This window comes from Garra rufa, chromosome 7, assembly GCF_049309525.1.
Source record: "Garra rufa chromosome 7, GarRuf1.0, whole genome shotgun sequence".
NCBI classification, from domain to species: Eukaryota; Metazoa; Chordata; class Actinopteri; order Cypriniformes; family Cyprinidae; genus Garra; species Garra rufa.
In genome coordinates this window covers 12653709-12678604 of record NC_133367.1, presented here as the reverse complement: position 1 = coordinate 12678604, position 24896 = coordinate 12653709, and the positions used below count along the sequence as shown (strand labels likewise).

Sequence of the window (24896 nt, the reverse complement as noted above, 5' to 3'; positions counted from 1 at the left end):
CACGGGCATGTGCCCATGTATACTGTTTTACATTCCCATTAAAACTCCTCCATACATCACATAAATCATTTTCTTCAATCAACTGAATAAGTCGTTTACGAGAAAGCATGTGTGGTTCTACATGGTTTCTATCCACATTACTCTCCACACAGTTAAAATCTCCGCCTAAAAATAAATACTCTTCACTATTGCATTTTTCTAAAATTTCAGCAAGAGTTTGTAGAAACACCATTCTTTCTGTCGGCAAAGTTGGAGAATATGCACAAATAAAAACAAAAAACTGATTCTCAATCTTAGCTCGAATCTTTAGCAGTCTGCCTTTCACAATCTCTTCCATCTCGGTAGAACAGGGAGTAAAACTGTTTGCAAATAAAATAGCAACTCCTCCACTGAGTGAGGATTTATGGCTTAAAAAAGAAAGACCTTTAAATTCTTTTTCCCATTCAACAGCATTAAAAGCATCACTGTGTGTTTCTTGTATAAATAAAACATCAATTTGTTTCTGATTCATAGTTTCATATATCACTGTGCGTTTTATACGATCTCTAGCTCCATTCACATTTAAGGATGCAATGCGAATGTCACCCATTTGAAAATACAAAAATAAACTTAGATCATAAAGAAAAAAACAGACAAATTTGAGCCAGTTTACCTCCATTAACTTTTCAATTGGTTTTGCAATTTTGTCACAAATTTTTTCAACCTATATACTTCTTTGTTTGTGAAACATCCATCATTAATGGACATCCTAGTATTTTCCACAAAGCGTTTGATGTCTGGAAAATAGTCAGCAACCTGTACCCCCCTCAAATTTTTTGTCAGTTTTAAAAACTTCCTTATTTCCTCAGTATCATAGTCTTGACATGTCCATTCACTCTGAGAGCAACTAGATGCACCAGAATCAGAGAAATCACTCTCATTCCCATTATCATCGACATCTGACTCCTTTTCACCTTCTGTTTTTCTAGCTTGTTTCGATTCTGAGACTTTGTCATTCTTTTTCCTCTTTAAAGGTGTTTTAAAGACAGCCTGATCTATGTCCATCATTAAATCATCACCTAAACTGACACTCTCCGAAAGAGACCCTTTAACCGGCAATACATTGACATGTGAAGGATCCATACTCTCGTCAGCCTTGGACTCACTTTTACCCATGACAGGAAAAACTAACTGGTCTCCATTTTCCCCCACTATGGCCTGATTCACTCCTTCTGCCTGCACCAGAGGCAGTGTATAAGTCAAGCCACTGGTAGATGGCCTAGGTTCAACTTGAGCTGCTCCAGGAACATTATCTGTTGTTCCTTCATCTCTGACTTGCAAACCATTTTCACTCGAGTCATCTTGCGTGTTTTTATTTTTATCCGGGCAAAAACGCACTAAATGCCCTATTTTTCCACAGGAAAAGCACTTAATCACATCAGTACTTACAAAAACATTATAATCAAAATCCTCAACTCTGAGTTTCAGATTCAGATTAAGCTCGTCTCTATTATCACTCAGGATCATATAAATGAACCTTCGGAACGACACTACATGTTTAATCAATTCTGACTTACTCCCAAGAGCGATTTTTTTCATAGGACTAACTATCTTTCCAAACCGTGATAGTTCTTTGATTAACATTTCGTCCTTAATGAACGGTGGAACGTTGGACAGCGTGACTTTCTTAGCGGGGGTAGAAAGGGGAAGCACCGGGATAAATAGACCACTAATTATCACTCCCTTCTCCACTACTTCGTTCGCCTTCTCAACAGAACTCAAAAACAAAACAATAGCGCTATTCATTCTAGATGCCGCTAAAACGCATTCATGGCCAACAACATCTCCAACAGCCAGGATGCACTCCTCCACATTCACAACGGACACCACTTTCACTCCGTGACGCCGTGTAAGGGAGTCCAAACTAGTGTTTGTGTTTTGGGCTGCCATGCTTCCCAGTGAAACACTGGTTGCCGACGCCAAAAAAACTCAAATAAACCTTCTTTTACCAGTCAAAAACACCACTAATATATAAAAAAAAATAAAAATAAAAAAAGGATAGAAAAGAAAGAAAAGAGAAAGCAATTGTTTAGCCACAGCGGGCAAAACAGCACTCACACTCACCACGCGCTCAGCTCACACTCGCTCCACAAACACTCACGCATGCGCAGAGAGAGAGAGAGAGAGAGAGAGAGAGAGAGAAGGTTTAGAGGAACTAGGCAGCACTGGTAAGGAGTTGATCAAAAAGGTTGGATGCATTCCAAACCTGAATGATACTATTATTAGAAGAAGAAAAAAAGTTATATAAAAATATAAAATATTCAGAAATTCTCTAGGTTTTACATTCTGCTTGCCAAGTGTTCAATAGAGCATTCCAGCTGATTTCTTAAATTCATGGATCTAGGTATTATGTACACATTTCTATCATGAGAATCTGCTGTAAATAATGATATGCCATTTTCCATGATCTGAGCATGTTTCATGAAATAACAAGCGCAATAAACATGAGAATGTTACAACATGTGCGTATTTGGAGTTGTATGTTATAATTTGATGACTGATAGATATAAAAGACTGATTATAAAATGTTTGATGTCATTTAATGGGTGTACTTTTTGAAAATAATGAAGTTCTGAATAAAAGAGTAAAGCGTAACTATAATCATTTGCCCTGTTGCGCAGTAGGAGAATCCTAAAGAGATATTACAATAGCTTCTAACAGAGAGACCTGGTCAAGATTGCAGCGGACATGAGATTTTAAACCTTCAGTAAATCCGGCCAAATCAGTACTTACCAAAAACAATGATTCCGACTTTCAACTTATATAATACAATTTATGATTTAATTTATATGGTTTGATTTTGCTTTAAAGTTGCAAAGATTAAAGTGCTAGATGTCTTAAAGGGACAGTTCGTTTAAACCTGTATGTTTCTTGTTTACTTTCAATCGTCTGTTGAACGTATGTTTTGAAGAATGTTAGCAGCCGATCAGAGACACTGATACATTTCACAAAATATTTTCTCTAATGTTTTTGTGTTTGGAACAACATGAAGGAGAGTAAATGAAGAAATAATTTACTCTTTTTGGGTAAACTGTCTCTTTAAATACATATAATAGGAAGATTTCTGTTTTATATATTAGACAGAGCAGCACAGTTTCTTCTCAAACTATTTTAAAGATTACTCACAGTTTTATGTTTAATGTCTAAAATTCTGTAAGAAGGAGAATCCGTTTATGTAGCTTCAATACTTAAAACAGGCCAAAAATAATACTCAAAAAAACAAAAACAAATTGTTTTAACTGTATGTATCATTTTATTTACAAATGAATGAATGTATTTGACTATTTAGAGGAGAGTGAAAGACACAAATGCTGTAAACTGGTGAAAATGTTTAGTTGGTCTGAACTGATAAAGAAAAGACTCACTCAATATACTGGACATCTGTACATTAACAACAGAAACACACATAACTAACCTAATATAAAATGAAATGGAATTATAGTGTGTACAGAATAAGATATAATGTGTTTTAAGATAGAAATTACACACTGTAGACTTGTTTTATATCTTTTGATACATTTAAGTGCTGCACTTGACAATCACTTTTTGATTACAAACATTTGAATAATTATAAATGAGTTTAATTAGCCAGACAAACTCATCTGAGCTTCTTCCTCTGTTACATCTTTAAATTACACAAAATGATCATTTGCTTGAATACTAAATCAACATGAATCATTCAGTATCACATGTTTCTAACACACATGCTGCATTATTTGATTGTAAAGTCTGAGTCTCTTCACCTGTATGGATCACATTCACACATTTATCACACATTTCTTTCTCCTCATAGACACAGTAGTGAAGCTCATCTGTGGATCCTCTCCTGATGTTTACTGCTGTTTTCATCAGGATCGAAAACTATGATAGACAGCATTTACCATCTTTTTCTGAATCAATTCTATGAGGGACTCCTGACAATGGATTTTAATCTACACTGTAAGGTCGAACAAAAGAGAGAAAAATTAGTGTTCAGTGGAACATACTGCTTATCAGTTACTACTTTTAAAATTAAAGTTACATTTAGATGATCTTCCATAGATATTTCTAAAACAATATTTGTGTTTTAAATACATTGAACATGAACATTCATATGTTTGTCTGTTTGTGTGACTCCTGTTGAGACACTATAAAGAGAAACACATGCTAATGAGTGAACGCCAAATATAATAAACCACAACAACAAATACTAATGTGATTTTGCCTCAAAACTAAAACCTTTCAGTTAAATGTTCCACTAGTTAAAGCCGTGTTTCCTCTAGTTTCAACATTTGTATTGGTCTCAGTAAATAAGTGAAAGTAAAGTAAGTGTAAAGTAATGTGACGTGTTGCTTGTCAAAGTAAAAACACACAAGAGACAGAGACATTGATCATGTGATGCTGGACGGCTGTGAGCTGAAGCTGGAATCTGCACTGATTTTACCAGCGTTTTCCTCCAATCTGACCAAATCTATTTCAAACTGGAATGATTCACTATTACTGATGGCATTAATAAAGCAGCTATTGTTGGAGAAAGCTCTGACAGTCTGCTTTTGTTCTCTTTCCTCCTTTGTGTTCAACATTTTGATCAACTTTACATTTCATTCTGACACAAACCCTTTGAAATAAAGCTTGATGATCATTTGATCATCTCCTTTCACAAATATTTGAAAGTTAATATCTGTCCACATATCAGAGGTAATTGAAGATCTCTTTAATATCACAAAGTGAAGTTTACTCACCTCAGTTTACAGTTTGAGTCTCGTAGCACATCAATGAGCCGCTGCTTTGAGTCTCCAATCATATTGTCTCTCAGATCAAGCTCTTTTAGAAACTGCAGTGCTTTTGTGTTTGTCAAAGACTGAGTTAAAGAAGAAACATCTGTAATGCCACAGCCATAAAGACTAGAAAGAGACAAACAGAGGAAGAGAAGATCATCTTACAAACAAATCATTAAGGTGAAGAATTTGCCACAAATATAATGTGAACCCATGAACCCACTCATCATGAGATATTGAGTAGAAAGTGTTTTGGTTTAAACTGTTGAAGTAAAGTGTTTTTTTACAGAAACATATAAAACAGTATTTCTGAAACTTTTTCTTCAGATGGAGAAATGCCAGAAACTGCATTTCATGCAGCGCTACAAATGATCTGACAAGAGCCCATTGATTTTAATCTAAACAGTGAACTTTAATCTGACTGTAACTGCTGTACAGTATAATGATACTAACTCTAGTTTCTCCAGCTTGAATTGTGGGTTCATCAGTAGATCACTGAGGTTTTTCACTCCAGAGTCTCCTAGTTCATTCCAGCTCAGGTCCAGTTCTCTCAGGTGTGATGGGTTTGATTTCAGAGCTGAAGTCAGGATTAGACACTGTTTCTCTGTAATACTGCATCTCCACAGACTGAAGACAGAAAGAGAAAAGACAATGAATACGTCAATGTAAAGTTTTTAAATGCTCTACAGTTTAAAAATAATTCATTACACTTATTTTACTAAAGATTTTTACAATTTTACTTTTCATTAAAATTAAAATTGCTTAGTTGGGTCAACACAATTAAGCTGGTTTACATTAAATGAATTTACACTAGTTTGGGTTAGCTCAACCTTAGTACATTTGTCAAGCAAAATCTTGTGCGGAAACAAATTATTATTTATTTATTTACTGAGGTCTAATTATTATAATTATTGTTACTTTTAAACAAGGAGTTTCACTCATAATTATACACAAAAATGAACAAATAGGGGGGGGGGGGGGATGGTGTCCGTACTGACATTTGAATAGATTACACAAGTGCCACAGTCTAAGCACAAATGCAACACTTCTGCATAATAGGAACTACAAAATTCAATAAATGTACAGAAACTGTCCAGTAACTAAACAGTATTTCCCTTTACAGAAAAACACATAAAATAAGGCTTCTTCCATAAATGTACAATCATGCTGGGAACTACAAATCTTCTGCTCAGTTAGTTAAAAAAAACAAAAAAAAAAAACAATGCAGTTTTAACACAAATAAATGAAATACATTTCAATTTTAAATGAACACAATGCAATTTAAGACAGAATGCTCAAAAACGAGGTAAAAATAATTTAGGAGTGTACAGTCACAAATACACACAAAACTCTTAAAATAAACCGAACAGTAAACTAATAATACTGTAACTGCTGTACAGTATAATGATACTAACACTAGTTTCTCCAGCTTGAATTTTGGGTTCATCAGTAGATCACTGAGGTTTTTCACTCCAGAGTCTCCTAGATTATTCCCGCTCAGGTTCAGTTCTCTCAGGTGTGATGGGTTTGATTTCAGAGCTGAAGTCAGGATGAGACACTGTTTCTCTGTAATACTGCAATCATACAGACTGAAGACAGAAAGAGAAAGAACAATGACTCAGACAAGAGTCAAGTTCATGTAAATGTAGTAAATGCATTATGAGTATGGTCACCACTATACAGTGTAATAATTAAAACATTGCCAAAAACCTTATTATATGACCAGAAACAAAAACAGAAGAAGAAAAAAAAAAGATTTACAACATCATCAGAGGAGAGAAGAGATGTTGTTGTGAGGGAGAAGGAAAGTTGTACAGATGAAAGATCAGGAGGGCACATAAATTAGAAATACATTATGTGCACAGATAAATCATTTAATCAATACAATATTCCATTAAAAATAATGGTAACACTTTAGAATAGGTAACACCTATTAACTATTAACTATGACTTATTAGCATGCATATTACTAGAATATTGGCCATTTGTTAGTACTAATTAAGCACATAATAATGCCTTATTCTACATCCCTAATCCTACCCAATACCTAAACCTAACAACTACTTTACTAACTATTAATAAGCAGCAAATTAGGAATTTATTGTGGGAAAAGTCGTAGTTAATAGTTAATAGGTGTTACCTATTCTAAAGTGTTACCAAAATAATAACTGTCAACTTTAATTTCATGGTGAGTTTATGAAAGTAAATAGTCAACTTTAATCTGACTGTAACTGCTGTACAGTATAATGATACTAACACTAGTTTCTCCAGCTTGAATTGTGGGTTCATCAGTAGATCACTGAGGTTTTTCACTCCAGAGTCTCCTAGTTTATTCCCGCTCAGGTTCAGTTCTCTCAGGTGTGATGGGTTTGATTTCAGAGCTGAAGTCAGGATGAGACACTGTTTCTCTGTAATACTGCATCTACACAGACTGAAGACAGAAAGAGAAAGAACAATGACTCAGATCTATGATACATCATCAGCAAATGCCATAATTCACTAATACACCAGCAAAATCATGGAAACTTCTAACATATGAATGAACAAACCAAGAGAGGAGTATTTGAGGACACTAGTTCCAATCCAAGTCTGGACCCAACCTCAGTCAACAAATAAGTGAATTTTACTAATGAAAATTATAATATAGAATCAATGTAAAAACAAAAGTAAAGTTAAAATTAGATCTATTTTCACATTTTTAATGGAAGAATATCATCATATTAAGTATTTAAGCTATTTTAGAGCGTAGTTTACAATTTCAAACTATTCTAATATACTAAATATTAGGGCTGTCAGTTTAACACATTAATTAGTTCTTTAAACTTATGTGATTAAATATTTGAATGCAGTTAATGCACTGACTCCATCCCCAGACCTGTATGTCATCTTATATTTCATATAGTTAACAAATATGATTCAGGGTAACAACTCCATAAATGCATTCATGCAAAAATTCAACATGTTTGTGGAAAAATGCCCCGTATGAGTTTTTGTCTCATATTTATATCACAGGATAAATTATATTACATAAGCAGGGAGACCAGTAGCTACTGCACGAGAGCTGATTATGACCCAAATATCACACGCTGTAAAATTTGATTACAATTTTACAATTTGTATTTTTATTGCAATATTACAGTTTGTAATGCTAACTTGATACTTTCTCATTTAACACACAAAAATAATCTTTTGTGGGTATTTTCACAGTTACATTTCTTTAGCTTTTAAATAATTACGTTTCAATTAAGCTAATAAAAAAACTATCGACTGACAGCCCTACTAAATATGCATTTCCCTTGATAAAAGATTTAGTGAAATATAGCATTAGTCCCCTATAAATATAACTGTAAGATTCATCTGTCATATGTTAGACTGCTTTTTTATCTGTTGTCACTTCTGTTTGTTTCACAGCAAAAATATCTAATTTCGGCAAGTTTCATGCTGTTTTTACAGATACACATAAAACATAGTATTTCTGAATCTTTCTTTAGATGGATAAATGCCAGAATGTGCAGCGCAACAAATGATGTGACAAGAGCCCAGCGGTCTTAATCTAAACAGTGAACTTTAATCTGACTGTAACTGCTGTGCAGTATAATGATACTAACTCTAGTTTCTCCAGCTTGAATTGTGGGTTCATCAGTAGATCACTGAGGTTTTTCACTCCAGAGTCTCCTAGTTCATTACAGCTCAGCTTCAGTTCTCTCAGGTGTGATGGGTTTGATTTCAGAGCTGAAGTCAGGATGAGACACTGTTTCTCTGTAATACTGCAATCCCACAGACTGAAGACAGAAAGAGAAAGAATAATGAATCAGTCATGTTGTTAATGAGCGAGTTAAATTCATCATGAGTAAAAACTATACAGTGCAATAAATAAAGTGTTCTCTGAAAACAACAGAAGTAAATAAATAATCATACAGCCATAAACTAAAGCATTTTGTGATCTTATTTCTTCTTATTGTGATTCATGTCTGAGTGAAAGGTCAGGAACTCATTTTTGATGAAAGCCAGGATAATTGTTGTTTGTTATTGCTCTGATCTCATGTGACTGACAGGGTGAGAAGAGAAGAAATGCTTCTGTGAGGGAAAGGCGTAGTTATTTTCATTAAATATAGCAAAGATGCATTAATTTAGGAAATGTAATGTTTAGAGGAGATTAAATCATCCCAAAATTTCCTCTTCCTAAACGAAGACAAGGCAGAGGTAATTGTTTTCAGTCCTAATGAAAACTCTCACTGTATAAGCCCTGAGTTGGAAAATGTATTAGTTTTTCGATCCTTACAGGTGCGGAACCCAGATGTTCTTGTTGACCAACATTTAAATTAAAATAAATAAACATATCTCTTCTGTTATCAGATCCAGTTTCAGCTTCATTTACTGTCTAAACTGAAAAACCTTCTCACTCCTAAAACTCAAGAATGGCTGTTCATGCGTTTATGTCTCATCTAGATTACTGTAATTCTTTATATTAGTCTCAAATAGTGCGTCTTCAGTCTCCAATTCTTTTAAAATGTGTCGTAAACATGAACGTGACATCAAGCCAATTTGAATCAAATTAATCTTTAATTAATATAAATATTTTTTGCCTTAAAGGTGCTATAGAATGCATTGATACAATATTTTAAATTGTTCTACATAGAAGGTATATGGCTTAGGTAGGGGCAAAAAGTCTCCAGAAGCAGTTTTACAAGTCCATTTACAACCCTATGATTTAACCCTAGAATGAAATGTGCCGTTTTTACCTTATTTGAAAGGTTCATGAATAATAATGATTGGCTGTTTCTCCACTTAAAATCTAAACATGCACCCTGGCACGATGATGATCTGAGGTTATTAATGCTTCAAAGAGACAAGGTGAAGGAGGCTGCACAGATGTCAAGAAATGATCGTAACAAACTATTGTATCGTAAGTTAAGAAACAAGGTTACAAAATTACTTTTAAAAAAGAAGGAATATTCTAAGAAAAAACTTAGATGTGCAGGTGGTGATAGTCAGAAAATATGGAAAACATTACATTAAATAATGTATAAAAAGACAATTTTCAAGGGTGTGTGGAAAATGAGGGGCAGTTTATCATTAAAACCTTAGATACAGCTAATTATATAAACCTTTTTTTATTAATTAACTAAATGTACAATTTTGCATGCACAGTAACGATTTACACGTTTTATGTTATCCCATTGTTAAAATCATGAAAGAAGATATGTTGCATTAATTTTAGTCCCACTGATCAAAATAGAGCAGAACAGACATAAATTCCAGAAGACAAATCATTTCTATGCTAAATTGCTAAAAAACAGTAGCTAATCAGTCATATATTTAATCTATGTTTGCTTAGAGGTGTACATCTAAATCTATAGAAATAAAATTATACCATTACTTGAAAAGGGAAAAACAGATTTTTAAGGATCTAAGTGTAATTAGTATTCTTTTTTCCGTAGCCTAATGGTTAGAGAGTTGGACTTGTAACCCAAAGGTTGCAGGTTCGAGTCTCAGGTCCAGCAGGGATTGTAGGTGGAGGAGTGGATGTACAGCACTCTCTCCACCCTCAATACCCCTGAGTCCCTTGAGCAAGACACCAAACCCCCAACTGCTCCCCCGCTGCCCACTGCTCCAGGTGTGTTCACAGACATCAAGATCCAGTGTATGAATCTCAACAACGGGGACAAACAGCGTATTCAGATAAACGGATCAACTCAACATCACAAAACAAGCTCCTAAAAATTCACATAAAAACAACAAAAACAATTGAAAATAGTAAGAATAAATCAATTACGAAGACAATTCAGCCCATAATTTATTCATGCTGCAATGCATCATGGGAGTAAAGGATGAGTTTTGATTGGCTACGACATGCTTTTTGGATGGTCACTGTTGTTGTGATTCTCACACCGATTCTTCATGTGTGCCTTAAAAAAAACTTTTTTTTAAGACTTTGATCAAAACATTATTATTATTATTTTTTTTACATATGTGTCTGACTACAGATGTGATCCTATTCACAGAGTTTATGTAACCAGTGAAAAAAAAGCCCATAGACTATTATACAAAGCACTACAAAAAGATTTCTTGAAAACATGATCACCTTTGCTCTGGTTTGTCTGGCTGTTACAGCAGCAAAACAAGGTCTAATATTATGTTACGTTCCAGAACGTATTGTTTTTCCTGTGTGGGGTTTTGTGTGTGTGCCTTCTCTCTCTCTGTCTCTCTCTCTCTCTCTCTCTGTCTCTCTCTCTCTCTCTCTCTCTCTCTCTCTCTCTCTCTCTCTCTCTCTCTCTCTCTCTCTCTCTCTCTCTCTCTCTCTCTCTCTTTTTCTCTCCCGATCTCGCGCTCAGGTAGCTCCACCTTGAGTGGACGTGTTCGAGATGTGCCTGAGGATTGGCAGGCTGGGGTGGAGCGTGTTTTTGGCGAGAGGGGAGAGAGATGTTGCTGGCGTTGTGTAGTAGCTAAAAGACTTGATAGCTGCTGTCGCTGGCTGGTGTTTCGTGATCTTTGAGACTGTGTGCCTAATGTTTGTTGTCTCCCATTTCTTTTAACTGACTCATTAAATTGAGAAAACCCCATTGTTGCCTGATTTCTTATGTTTGTTCATTTAGCATGACAGTTGTGCTGCCCTACATTGCTGTAAGCATTGTCTCCCTTTCATTCCTGAAGCGGTAGGGGCTGGGTGCCTTTTTTTGTTCTTTTTGTAACTCCTTTTCTCCTGTTTTTTTTTTTTTTTTGGATGGTTATGGAGATAGGAAAAGGACCACTGTATTTAAATTCCTTTTATTTTGTGGAGTTTAGTTAGTAGATGATCGGGTTCAGTGAGCGATCTTTTGTTTATTATTTAGGCCTTGCCCAGCCCTGAACAAGATGCTTCATTGTGTCTTTATGAAACTGAAAGAAAAGTAATGAACACAAGAAAACTGCTGAAATTTAACCTTTAAAGACACTTAATTTATGTTGCCTCCCTGACCCTGGACCAGGGGCGTAACAGTTACAAATGTAAGTTCAAGACACCAACTAATGCAAACACTAACCACTATAATGGTTGCTAAAAAATGTCATTTTCTTTCCAGGTGTCTTCAATAATGATCAACCATCACTTAATTAATCAGTAATTATCTCATTAACTTTAACTCATTTTTAAGTGTTAATTTAACACTCTGATTTTAACACTTTACACTCTTGAGAGTGGATTAAAATAAACTCCCTGGAGAGTTCATTGAACTCATTTAATTCATTTTTGCTGCCAGTACTGTACTTTAAATGTACAGTACAATATGTCAACTGAACTCTCTCTCACCATTAGGCCATGGGGCAGCCCTATGTTACAATCCTATATTAATAGTTTGAGGCTGTTTCTATGGAGTTATTTTAATGATAAATGCCCAGAGCACATTATTGTAATGATAGGGCGCATCAAATGTGCAAACACAAATCTCTTTTCTCGTCTTTTACATAATATGTTCCCTTTCTTTCAGTCTGTGAGGGAATGGATGCATTCCCACATGTTGCTGGTCAATGTTTTTAAATTCGTCTTCAATCCTCAGTTTGTAGTCAGTAAACATGATTCATTCAGCAGTCACAGCAGAAGATAGAGACAAAATCTATTCTAAGAAGGTTTGAAGGTGTATTAAAGGCAAATGATGGCAAACACATTCATCAAATACTGTCTATTTTTAATGTGTTCACATTATGTTCTCCAAGCCCTGTGCACTTAAAGGTATAGTTCACTTAAAAATTAAAATTACCCCATGATATACTTACCCTCAAGCTATCTAATCTATATGAATTTCTTCTTTCAGACAAATATGATCATAGTTATATCATAAAAATGTGCTTCCAAGCTTTATAACGTGGGGTCGGACTCAAATGAGAATTAAAATAGACTACTGCAACATTTCTAGTCATGTAAAATGTGAAATGATGTAAGATACTCACCTCAGTGTGTTGAGTTGACAGTGTTTATCCTCCAGTAGAGCAGCGATCTGATTCACTCGTGTGTCTCCTAGTTCATGTTTACTCAGATTCAGCTCTCTCAGGAGTAACGGGTTTTTACCCACAATTCCAGTCACATACTGACAGCCTTCATCTGCTGCAGGACCCAAAAACCTGCAGAAGAGTTAGAGTCAATATAATGTGCATCGACATTTAAAAGCCTCCTTTAGCTATCTGAGGTGTAATTGTAAAAAAAAAAAAAAAAAAAAATCCATATTTAAAACACAATCACTTTAATCTAGCTTGAGCAGTTGTACATAGAACTTGCTGCTTTGGGACTAAAACACCATCTAAGCTGTTCGCCGATTGAAACGCAGCCGGACTGCCAACCAATCACAACACATTTGGTTTTTCGGAAGGCGGACCTTCATCAAACCCAAAACTAATCGAGCCATTTGTGCCATCGAGCCTGGGGAGAAAGCTATTGTAATAATGTAAATTATGTAAAAAAAAAAAAAAAAAAATGCGTTTTTTGAACCAATAAGCATGAGAGCATGTTCTAGTGCTCCCCCAAAACAAAATAAAGACTGTGAAAAAGAAACATCGAACATCAAACATTTTTGTAACAAAAAGGTCTAGTTCAAGAGTTCAAAAGTTGAACATTTTTAAATATACAAATTTATTATTATTATTATTATTATTATTATTATTATTATTATTATTATTATTTATTTTTTTTCATAAGAAAGACTAAATAAAAAGCAAATTCTTTAAATGAAACTCGGGGGCAAAAGCTCACTAGATCATGGTTCTCAAATCTCAAGATCTTTCTGGCTTGTAAGCATGAGATGAGGAAAGTTAGCAAAGGGATAACTAGTTTGTGACAGCTAAGCATTCATAGCAATATATTTTGTTGATCCTTTCATGCCGGCTCTTACACTAAACACTGGAATACTGATCCACTAAAAGCGAACATGATCTGTGTTTAGACCATCTCTGGATAGTTTTATTTAACTGATGTCTGTGTTGATTCAACAGAAATTCTGCTCATTATGAGAGGAACCACAGGTTCAGACATTTATTGTGTGTTGAACTATCACTGATCCTCTCCTGACACACATCACATGTTTGTTGCCTGTTATAGATCTGCTGTAGTAGATATACAGTGACATAATTCAGAGTTTGATGGAAATTAATTTACTGTGCATTCAGTTACATTTAAACAAACAGGATCAGTGACACTGAATTTTTTTTTTCATGAGAAATGTCCACACAATCATAAATGTTCTTTATTGAGGCACCAAACTACTGAATACCAGCACATCTAGTGACCCGAATGTATGATTAACCATGATTATTTTTTTAATTTTTGACGCAACACAAATTGTGAAGCTTACTGAATTAGTGATATAATATAATATAATCAACATACGTATAATTTATTTACCTTATTTCATCACATATTACCTCAGTGTCTTGAGTTGACAGTTTGGATCCTGTAGTAAATCATTGAGCTCCTTCACTCCTGATTGTCCAGGATCATTTCCTGTGAGATCCAGCTCTATCAGGTGTGAAGGGTTTGATCTCAGAGCTGAAGCCAGAGCTTTATAACCTTCTTCAGTGATACTGCAGTTTGAGAGTCTACAAACCATAAAAAAGAAGGAACCAAAAAAATAATAATAATAAATAAACGTTCTGAGTAGGTTGTTGAGTGTACAAAGCAACAAAATTTTTTTTTCAACTTTTAAAAGTTTTTCTAATGCAAGACTTTTATTTTAACCAGATTAAGTATCTGTGGTCAAATGAGAAAAGTAAAAACATTAAGGCCTGACACATTTTTAAATTAAACTATAATTTTACCAAGTTTTAGATTAAGTTTGAGGATGATTCTAAGAAAACTTTTACTTTCTGCAAGACTGTTTCAAGATAAATTAAAACTTTAGTTGGTAACACTTTAAAATAAAGTGTAATTTGTTAAAGCTGCAGTCTGTATGATGATTTGAAACTGAATATTTTTTTTAAACTTATTTTGATGGAGGGTTGTAAAACAAAAAGCTGCAGCTAACATGAATGAACAATGAACAATACATTGCATTATTTATTAATTAAATTAATTGTTGGTAAATATAAATACAGTTGTTCACTGTCTGTTTATGTTAGTTCACAGTGCATTAACTAATGTTAACAAACAAAACCTGTGATCTTAATGCATTAGTAAATGCTGAAATTAATATTAGCTAAGAGTGGGACAGCAAAAACTGTGAGGAAAAAAGTAACGTCATATTTGTTGAAAGTATTTTCTACAACTACAAGTCAAGCAACAATACCAAACAGGACCACACTGGATGTCAACAGACCACTATACCAGTCGCATTAACCTGACTGTATATAAAAGCATACGGATCAATTCAGAATTATTAAATAAGCAAAAACCTAAAATAAATAAATAAATAAAACATTATGAACTGTTTGAAAGTGGTGATCTGAAGGCAGCTCAACATGACTAGTGAACCGTTCCTAAGTGAGTTTTGATGCCCATATGTATATAAACACTGCTGACCATTGCAAACTCACATTAAAGCACACTTCTTCAGTGAATGTCCATTATAAAACACCAGCCAGACATGTGACTACACTGAAATGTGCTTGTGCAAAAAGCTATCAGACACAGAGTGCACATTCACAGTTTGTTTATTTGCACACTAATAATAATGGACATGCACCTGTATGATAATGTTTGACTCCACTGCAGTGGCTGCAGTTAAAAAAAAAAAAAAAAACATTGTATGGAAGTGTATGAGAACATTGGGTTGGTACTCCACAATGTGACTTGACACTGACTGGACTATAAATCCAGAGACAGAACAAGTAGCTTAGAACAGTGACAGCTGTGGTTGAATGTGACAAAAAATCCCTTCCTTTCACGTTTTGGTGGCATGTCAGTCACCCTAATTAACAAACCACCCCTGATACTCACATCAGTGTGTTGAGTTGACAGTGTTTATCCTCCAGTAGAGCAGCGATCTGATTCACTCGTGTGTCTCCTAGTTCATGTTTACTCAGATTCAGCTCTCTCAGGAGTAACGGGTTTTTACCCACAATACCAGTCACATACTGACAGGCTTCATCTGCAGCAGGACCCAAAAACCTGCAGAAGAGAAAATTAAATAAACTACATTTCATAAATAATTACTTGTATTTTATTTATTTTGCATTATTTAATCACATCTTACCTCAGTGTCTTGAGTTGATAGTTTGGATCCTGTAGTAATTCAGTGAGCTCCTTCACTCCTGATTGTCCAGGATCATTTCCTGGGAGATCCAGCTCTATCAGGTGTGAAGGATTTGATCTCAGAGCTGAAGCCAGAGCTTTATAACCTTCTTCTGTGACACTGCAGTTTGAGAGTCTACAGTGAGAGAAATGCACACACACACACAGACACACACAGACACACACACACACACACACACACACACACACACACACACACACAGACACACACAGACACAGACACACACAGACACACACAGACACACACAGACACACACAGACACACACAGACACACACACACACACACACACACACATTACAATAGTGTGACTTCATGACTTCATTAGCATTTATTTCACCATTAGCCTATTCCAATTTTTCATCACCTCAAAAAAGCAATGTGTTTGTCATTATTTTATAAATGATGTACTATAAATCTACACCAACACACTAATTTCACATTACTGACCCATTCCTTGCGAAACAGCACCAGTTTACAGTCCAGCTGTAACTTCACATTCATGTTTAGATTAATCAAATTCAGACCTGAGTATCTGTAGTGTGCACTGTGATTTTCTCAGCAGACTGGAGATTTCTGTCACTCCAGAGTCTCCTATTTGATTCCTGCTCAGATCCAGCTCCCTGATGTTTGAATTAAACACTGATGCCAGAGCAGCACAACCATCATCTGTAATACTGATGCAGCTTAACCTGTAGAAGAGACAACAAAAATAATTAAGCTATACATACAATTACGCAAATAGCCGATTTAGCTACTAATTTTGTCCACCAATATGAGATTTAGATTATAATCATACTGTGAAAAAAAAATATTTTACTTAAGCCTAAACCATACTTACAACACTACACAGAACAAGCAGCTTGGAGAAGGATTTCAGCTTTTAAGGATGGACTGACAAATTTAGAATTTAAATATTTATGTCTTAATTACTTTACTTTCGAATGTTAAACCCACAGGCTTTTATTTTGGTGGAAAACTACACAGTGACTTTTAAGTTTTTGTGTAGACAATAATCAAAATACAGACAGGGTGTTACATATCCCAGCAGAGACAGTAATATATTGGATCACTGTTACACAACAATTAAAGCAGCATATCACTCTGTCCCATGGGCAGCTTTGGGGCTCTCTGATCACTATCTGGTTCATCTTATACAAACCTTAAAAACTTAAATCTGCTAAACCTGTAGTTAAGCCTGTAAAGAGATGGACCAGTGAAACAGAGCAAGTCTTACTATTATGTTTCTATTTAAAGGATTAAAGCTGCTGCCACTGATCTGGACAAGCTCACAAAGAGTGTAACATCATATATCAGGTTCTGTGAGGATATATGCATTCCTACCAGTACTTGTTTAACATTCAACAATGACAAACCATGGTTTACAGAAAAACTCAGACATCTTAATCAGGCCAAAGAGGATGCATACAGAAAATGGGATAGAATCTTGTACAACCAGACCAGGAACACACTGAATAGAGATTAGAGTGGCTAAAAGGACCTATGCAAAAAGGTTAGAAGATCAGTTCACTACGAATTATCCAAGTTTAGTGTAGAAAGGTCTGAAAGCCATAACAAACTATAAGACACCATCCCCAAGCACTGAGGTGAATGAACGACTTGCTGAAGATCTGAATGAGTTTTGTTGTAGATTCGAAACCCGTTCTCACGATCTCTTCACACAACCATTACCACCTCCAGCAATCCCCCTCTCCCCACTCCTCTATTTCAAATCAGCAAAGATGATGTGTGCCAGGTCTTCAGGAAGAACAAAAGAAGAAAGGCACTAGGTCCAGACGATGTGACACACCATCTTTCACAGATCTTCAACGGGTCTCTGGAGTCGTGTGAAGTCCCTGCCTGCTTCAAATGAAACATTATCCGAGTTTCAAAGAAACCCAAGATAACAGGACTTAACAACTACAGACTTGTGGCGCTAACGTCTGTGGTCATGAAGTCATTTGAAAAACTGGTTCTGGCTCATCTGAAGGAAATCACCGGACCCTTACTGGACCCCCTGCAGTTTGCTTACTGAACAAACAGGTCAGTGGATGATGCAATGAACATTGGCTTGCATTTCATCCTGCAGCATCTAGACAGACCAGGGACTTATGTGAGGATCCTGTTTGTGGATTTCAGCTCAGCCTTTAACACCATCGGTCCTTCACTCCTCCAAACCAAACTTAACCAACTTTCTGTTCCTAGCGCTATCTGTCAATGGATCACCAGCTTTCAGACAGAAAGCAACAGCTGGTGAGACTGGGAAAATTTACGTCAAGCAGCCGCACCACCAACACTGGCACCCCTCAAGGTTATGTTCTCTCACCACTGCTCTTCTCCCTCTAGATCAACAATTGCACCTGTCAGACCCATCTGTCAAACTCCTGAAGTTTGCAGATGACACTACACTTATCGGCCTCATTTAGGATGGTGATGAGTCTGCCTACAGACAGGGGGTAAAAGAGCTGGCTGTCTGGTGCAGTCACAACAACCTGCAGCTGAACAAGCTCAAAACTGTAGAGATGATAGTGGACTTCAGGAGGAACTTTCCTCGCTCACCATCATGGACAGGACTGTGGATACAGTGGAGACATTCAAGTTCCTCAAATCTTTCATCTCCCAGGACCTGAACTGGGACACTTACATCGACTCCATTGTAAAAAAAAGGCCCAAAGGTTGTAATTCCTTCGCCAGCTGAGGAAGTTCGACGTACCACAGGAGTTGCTGAAACAGTTCTACTCAGCCGTTACCAGACAGTTATTGATGTGCACAGAACAGACTTGATGTTATCGAGTCTGTATTTTGAAGCTGAGCCAAACCAGACAGTTATTGATGGGCACAGAACAGACTTGATAATCGAGTCTGTTCTGTGCACATCAATAACTGTCTGGTTTGGCTCAGCTACAAAATCAGACATCAGAAGATTACAGAGAACGGTTCAGACTGCCGAGAGGATTATTGGTGCTCCCCTGCCCACCTAGGGCTGGGCGATATGGCTGAAAACTATATCACAATATCAGTGTTTCATATCGGTCGATATCGATAATTATTGATATTTTTATGACCCTTTTAAAATAAGGACCAGGAGAAAAATATATTACACTCAAGCATTTTTATTTTAAACTTAACCTGCCTTTGATCATAATCCCCTCAGTTATTAAGACAGAAATGTCAACAACCATGGAAAACTCAAATAATTAAAATGTAAACATAAGTCTAAAGTCAAAATATACACTTAATTATCTCTTAATGCTCAATTCAAACCCCATTCATTGTCGATGAAGTGAATGGTCAAGCTAATATATGGCTCAGAAGTACGGCTTGACCACAGGTCAGAGGTTGTTGCAAAGTACTTGGCTGATAATATTTATTTCTGAACAGATTGCTGGTTGCCAGTAGCCAACTATACTTCTTTCCCAATACTTTAGCCTATACTTTGTGTAATAACAAAAATATTTATTTAAGTGAAAAAATAAGTCCAAAACTTTCAACATTTTGAACAATAGGGCCTTACAATCTTTTTTTTTTTTCAGAAATTCTTGTTTTAATTTTTCTGATAATCAAATGAAAGCAAAATCACTGATTTATTTTTAAAAATAAAAATGAACGGAGCTTTACTGTTAAAATTAATACATAGAAGAAAAATTATATTCAGTTAAAAAAAGGTTTAATAATAATAGTATTTTATCAACAATTAAGTGGTGACTCATTATTTTATTTTTTATCATAGAAATTGTTTTATGTAAATTATTTAAATGTGAACATATAAACACCTACATTATACTGTACAAAGTAATACAAAACTAGTATTGTTCTGTTACATGTTAAACCGCACTTTTATTTTGACAGGTTGCCGTGAAGTTTCAGTGTGTAACAGTATGAATGATGCTAGTTTCACTAATGAAACGGTAAAATTGACAAAAAGTGACACTCACAGCAGCTTTGGAGATGTAATTATTGGAGTTTGTCTGTTCATGTGAGATGCAAAGGCCAAAAATTAGCGGGAGCGTCAGGTGTGCAGTATGCGTGTAGTGAAAATAAAACGCATCTCATCCATTCATACATATAGAGGCAAACGGAACATGCAGGATTCTTATTGAAACGGTCTATTTGCATTTCAGTTTTCACAGACACTAGTCCATATCGCGATCTGAATTAATTCACAGACCAACTTTTGATTTATTGGTAAAAAATCGACGAATTCCGGGTCATTCCGCCTTATAGTAAAGTCCGTTTTTATGAATGGAGTCCGCGATCCCGTCTGTGAGGAGACATTGTAAACGCGCGATCATGTAGAGACAGAAATCAAATGCCGTCGTGTAAATAAGATAAATAACATAAGGCTATTTAGTTTGTTTAATACAACAACATGGACCCGTTCTGTAGGAAAGATAACCTTAACTTCTATTGTGATCTGGCGCTATGAACTGAACGTTAAAGGGGGGCTGGGCGGGCCGACGAAGAATACAAAATATCGAACGTTTTATCGAACACATTTTTTATTGATATCGATCTCTTGTCTATCGCTGTATATATCGTTATCGTTATCGTTTTATCGCCCAGCCCTATGCCCACCCTTCAAAAACTGTACACATCCAGAGTAAGAAAAAGAGCTCAGAAAATCACTCTGGATCCCTCACATCCAAGCCATCCCCTCTTTGAACTTTTACTATCTGGCTGGCGCTAAAGAGCCCCAAATATCAGGACAGCCAGGCACAAGAACTGTTTTTCCCCAAGGCAATCCACCTTATAAACAGTTAAAATGTTTCTCCCATTTTGCAAAAAAAAATGTGCAATAATCTGATATTTATTTGCTACCACCTCCACCCTATCACATCCCTACATCTTCTATTCTATACTATTCCACATTCTATCATCTATAGCACAACTGTAAATATCACTTATTTATTTTTCAATTTTTTTGTCTTTTTATATTTACATATGTGTATTTTCTCATTCTCATCTTATTTTTATTGTCTGGGTGTTGTTGTCTCTGTTTACTGGAAGCTAATGACACAAATACTTTCTTTGTATGAGCAAGCATACTTGGCAATAAAGCACTTTCTGATTCTGATAAACACTTTGTTGTACATATCTGGTGAAATCTGTTAAAGTTATCTGGCAAAAAATGTTGGAAATTACCAGTCTTCCAGCTTTGGGTGAAGTCAGTACACACAAAAATGTGTCCCAAATTATTGTTAATGTAATGTAATGGAGAACTATGTGAGTTGTGATGTAGTTGATAGCACTGACAGATTTTGAGTGATGCCACCGGTGTTTGAACATACATTGAAAAAGTTGAATTTTAAAGACATTGCTCTTCTTTTCCAGTGTGCTTTGTTTTGCTAAATGCTGGAGAGTAATGGCTGAAGGAAAATATTTAAACTCATTATCTGATCACATGTTAATGCACTTTTATGCATTAACATCTCACAATTTCAAGTTTATTTTGAATAATTGGGCAGTCCTGATCAGTGATGGGAATAACGGCGCTATAAATAAACGGCGTTACTAACGGCGATACTTTTTTCAGTGACGAGTAATCAAACGAATTACTGTTTCCTCCGTTACAACGCCGTTACCGTTACTGACTCTAAAATGCCCGTTACTATAACTGAGAACACTGAAGCGGTTTTCATGCGAGCAACGTCTCTCTCATCCATAGATTCTCTCTTTCTCTGGGGGTGTGTGTGTTCGGGGCCGGGGCGGGACACATAACCAGTGATGATGATTGGTGTGTCTGTAAACGTGGTGTAACTGAGAACGTGACGATTGGCTTGGATTGAATTTCTATTGTTTGCCAATCAGAGGCAGAGTAGTGCGGGTGTTCACATACAAGCACGCACAAAGTCAGTCTGACACAACAGAATCCACAACATCACAACGATGGCAAGTCCAACAAGTTCAAAGGTAACTTTTGCAAACTGGAAGTATAAGCACTACTTTTCCCTTGCTGAGGTGAAAGGCAAAAATGTTTATGTAACGTACAACTTATGTCCAGGAAAAAAAAGAGACTCTCTGCATCGGTGACAGGTAATTCTAATCTACCGCACCTCACATCGTCAGATGCCGCCACAACATTAGTGGCTAATAACGCAGGTGAAAACAATATTTAAAGTTCTAAACCATCGATTGTGCTTTATTGTACCACTATAGTAATGATAATATTTATAATATTTTGAATTTTAAAGTTGTCTCTCACGTTGTCCCACAACAACGTTAAAATAGTGTAGATTAGTGTACAACATTTCATATTTATTTTAAAGTTATATGAAATTAGATTTTTTAAAGTAACGTAATAGTTACTTTGCCTGGTAATTAGTTACTTTTATAATGATGTAACTCAGTTACTAACTCAGTTACTATTTGTGAGAAGTAACTAGTAACTATAACTAATTACTTTTTTAAAGGTATGTGCCCAACACTGGTCCTGATAAGAAGTATAAACATATGTTTAAATTTATGAAAGTGTGGTGGGTCACTACAGTCTGGGTAATTAATGGGATATGCTTTTAAAATACTTACTTCAGCTTTTCCAGTCTACACTGTACATTTTCAAACAGAGTCAAGATGATCTTTATTCCTGGGTTTCCTAGTTTATTCTCACTCAGGTCCAGCTCTGTCAGATTCGAAGGGTTTGAATTTAGAGCTGCAGCCAGAACACGACAACCTTCTTCTGTGATACAGTTGTTATTCAGACTGCATAAAGAGAAAACACTTCAGGTTTTAATCTTAATATTTACCAGTATGTTTTAGCTGACATTTGATAAATACTGGTGATTATGATAATAATGATGACAACCACATTTCAAAAGTCACATATGTTGTTTTTTTTCTGTCAGCAATCTCTTATACAAGACACATAAAAACACTTAACAAAAATGTAAAAGTGTCCTTGTAACAATGAAAAAACGTACATCAGTGTGTTGAGTTTACAGTGTTTATCCTCCAGTAGAGCAGCGATCTGATTCACTCGTGTGTCTCCTAGTTCATGTTTACTCAGATCCAGCTCTCTTAGGAGTAATGGGTTTTTGCCCACAATTCCAGTCACATACTGGCAGGCTTCATCTGCAGCGGGACCCAAAAACCTGCAGAAGAGAAGATAAAACAAGATTCAATCCAGTTCTTAAAGGAAAACTCCGGTGTGATATTGACCTAAAGTGTATTGAATCATGATACCGAGTGTGAACGTACCTTGCATATTTCATCTCGGTTTGTGTCCAGCTGTCCGAAATCTGGGGTCAGTTAGCCGATGCTCACAACAGGCTGTCTATGAGAGTGAATAGGGCATCGGAAAAGCCATGTAAATAAATAACTGTTTTACGCCATTTACGAGGCACAAAGTAGCTCCACACTTCATCGGTAGACTTCCAAGGGCCCTGACATTTAAAACGAGACATTGAGAACTCAGAAAAAGCACCGGTAGTTTATTTACAAGAAGATTTATACAGACATCTTCCACCAGGAACAGAGCGGTCGCCGCCATCTTAAATGTAGTCACGATAAGTCGAGTGTTTCCCCCCCAGATTTCGGACAGCTGGACACAAACCGAGATGAACTATGCAAGGTACGTTCACACTCGGTATCATGATTCAATACACTTTAGGTCAATATCACACCGGAGTTCTCCTTTAACCAAACTTAGTGAAAACAGCATCTGATTCTAAAACGACATAGAATTAATTTTGAATTGAATTTATTGTAACGGTGAAATAATATTTCCATGAATAAATGACCTAAATATGACATATTTGGCATTTCTTCATCTCTCACCTCAGTGTCTTGAGTTGACAGTTTGGATCCTGTAGTAAATCATTGAGCTCCTTCACTCCTGATTGTCCAGGATCATTTCCTGTGAGATCCAGCTCTATCAGGTGTGAAGGGTTTGATCTCAGAGCTGAAGCCAGAGCTTTATAACCTTCTTCAGTGATACTGCAGTTTGAAAGTCTAGAACCAGAATGAAAATTTCACATTCACCATTTTATAAATTACTTAATGTAACTTATGACAGAATTATATTTTATTATATTTTTTTCCATATACAAATGATTTAAAATTTTGTTGTAAAGCAAAATCTGAAAATTAAATATCGATTTAAACAAAGAAAGAGAACTTTCAATTGTTAGACATTAATTCAATTTAGAATCTCCAGCTTACAGTGAAAATTTTCACTTTCAAGCTTTAATTTTCTGATGCTCCTCATTTGTGAGGTACACTTGTGGTATTCATGGTCAAAAGTGACTGAACACATGAAATGTAACTTTTTTTTCTTTTTTAACATGAAATTTCAATAAAAATGGAAGAAAATTACCAGGAGTTATTTATTGGAGGTTAATTAATCTGTGTCTAATCTGATTTCACTCCTTATTCGAGTCTTCTGACTGTTATAGTGGTTGAGCCTGCTTTGCACTCATGATGTTTTACAGTTTAACCGCTTCCTTGCTGTGTTGTCACTGGTATTCACTATTCAAGTTATGGGGACCAAATATCCCCACAAGGACAGCAATACCAGTAAACTGTGAACATGATACTTTTTTTTAAATAAGCTTATAAATCCTACAAAAAGGTTTTTTATTTTTTTTTAAATCTAAAATTTTTGTCTGCAGAGCTTAGCTCTAATCCTGAAAAAAAAAAAAACTGCCTGTACCTCTCTAGTGATCCTCAAGACATTGATTAGCTTGTTAGCTAGTGTGTTTGACGTGTTAGGACTAAATTTTGCATGGCGGCAGCTCTCTACGATCATGGTTTAGGGTTAGAGTTGGGGTAAGGGGATATAAGATTTGTACAGTATCTTAAAATATACTATAACTCAGCCATTACACAACACAGAGACATGAGCGATATGTCTAGAGAAAGCTTGATATGTATACTTTTAAACAAAGCATT

General features: G+C 35.7%; 1 protein-coding gene across 1 annotated transcript in view; it reads right to left on the bottom strand.

The window, feature by feature from the left end:
- Nucleotides 1-24896, bottom strand: part of LOC141337932 (NACHT, LRR and PYD domains-containing protein 3-like) — a 78747-nt gene that overhangs the window by 29548 nt on the left and 24303 nt on the right. Inside the window, exons 10-18 of the mRNA XM_073843507.1 lie at nucleotides 23784-23957; nucleotides 22928-23098; nucleotides 15953-16126; nucleotides 14187-14360; nucleotides 12723-12893; nucleotides 8405-8578; nucleotides 7054-7227; nucleotides 6212-6385; nucleotides 5250-5423 (exon numbers count right to left, since the gene is read on the bottom strand). Coding sequence (XP_073699608.1) covers nucleotides 5250-5423; nucleotides 6212-6385; nucleotides 7054-7227; nucleotides 8405-8578; nucleotides 12723-12893; nucleotides 14187-14360; nucleotides 15953-16126; nucleotides 22928-23098; nucleotides 23784-23957 — 1560 coding nt within the window. The remainder of the gene's footprint in view (nucleotides 1-5249; nucleotides 5424-6211; nucleotides 6386-7053; nucleotides 7228-8404; nucleotides 8579-12722; nucleotides 12894-14186; nucleotides 14361-15952; nucleotides 16127-22927; nucleotides 23099-23783; nucleotides 23958-24896) is intronic.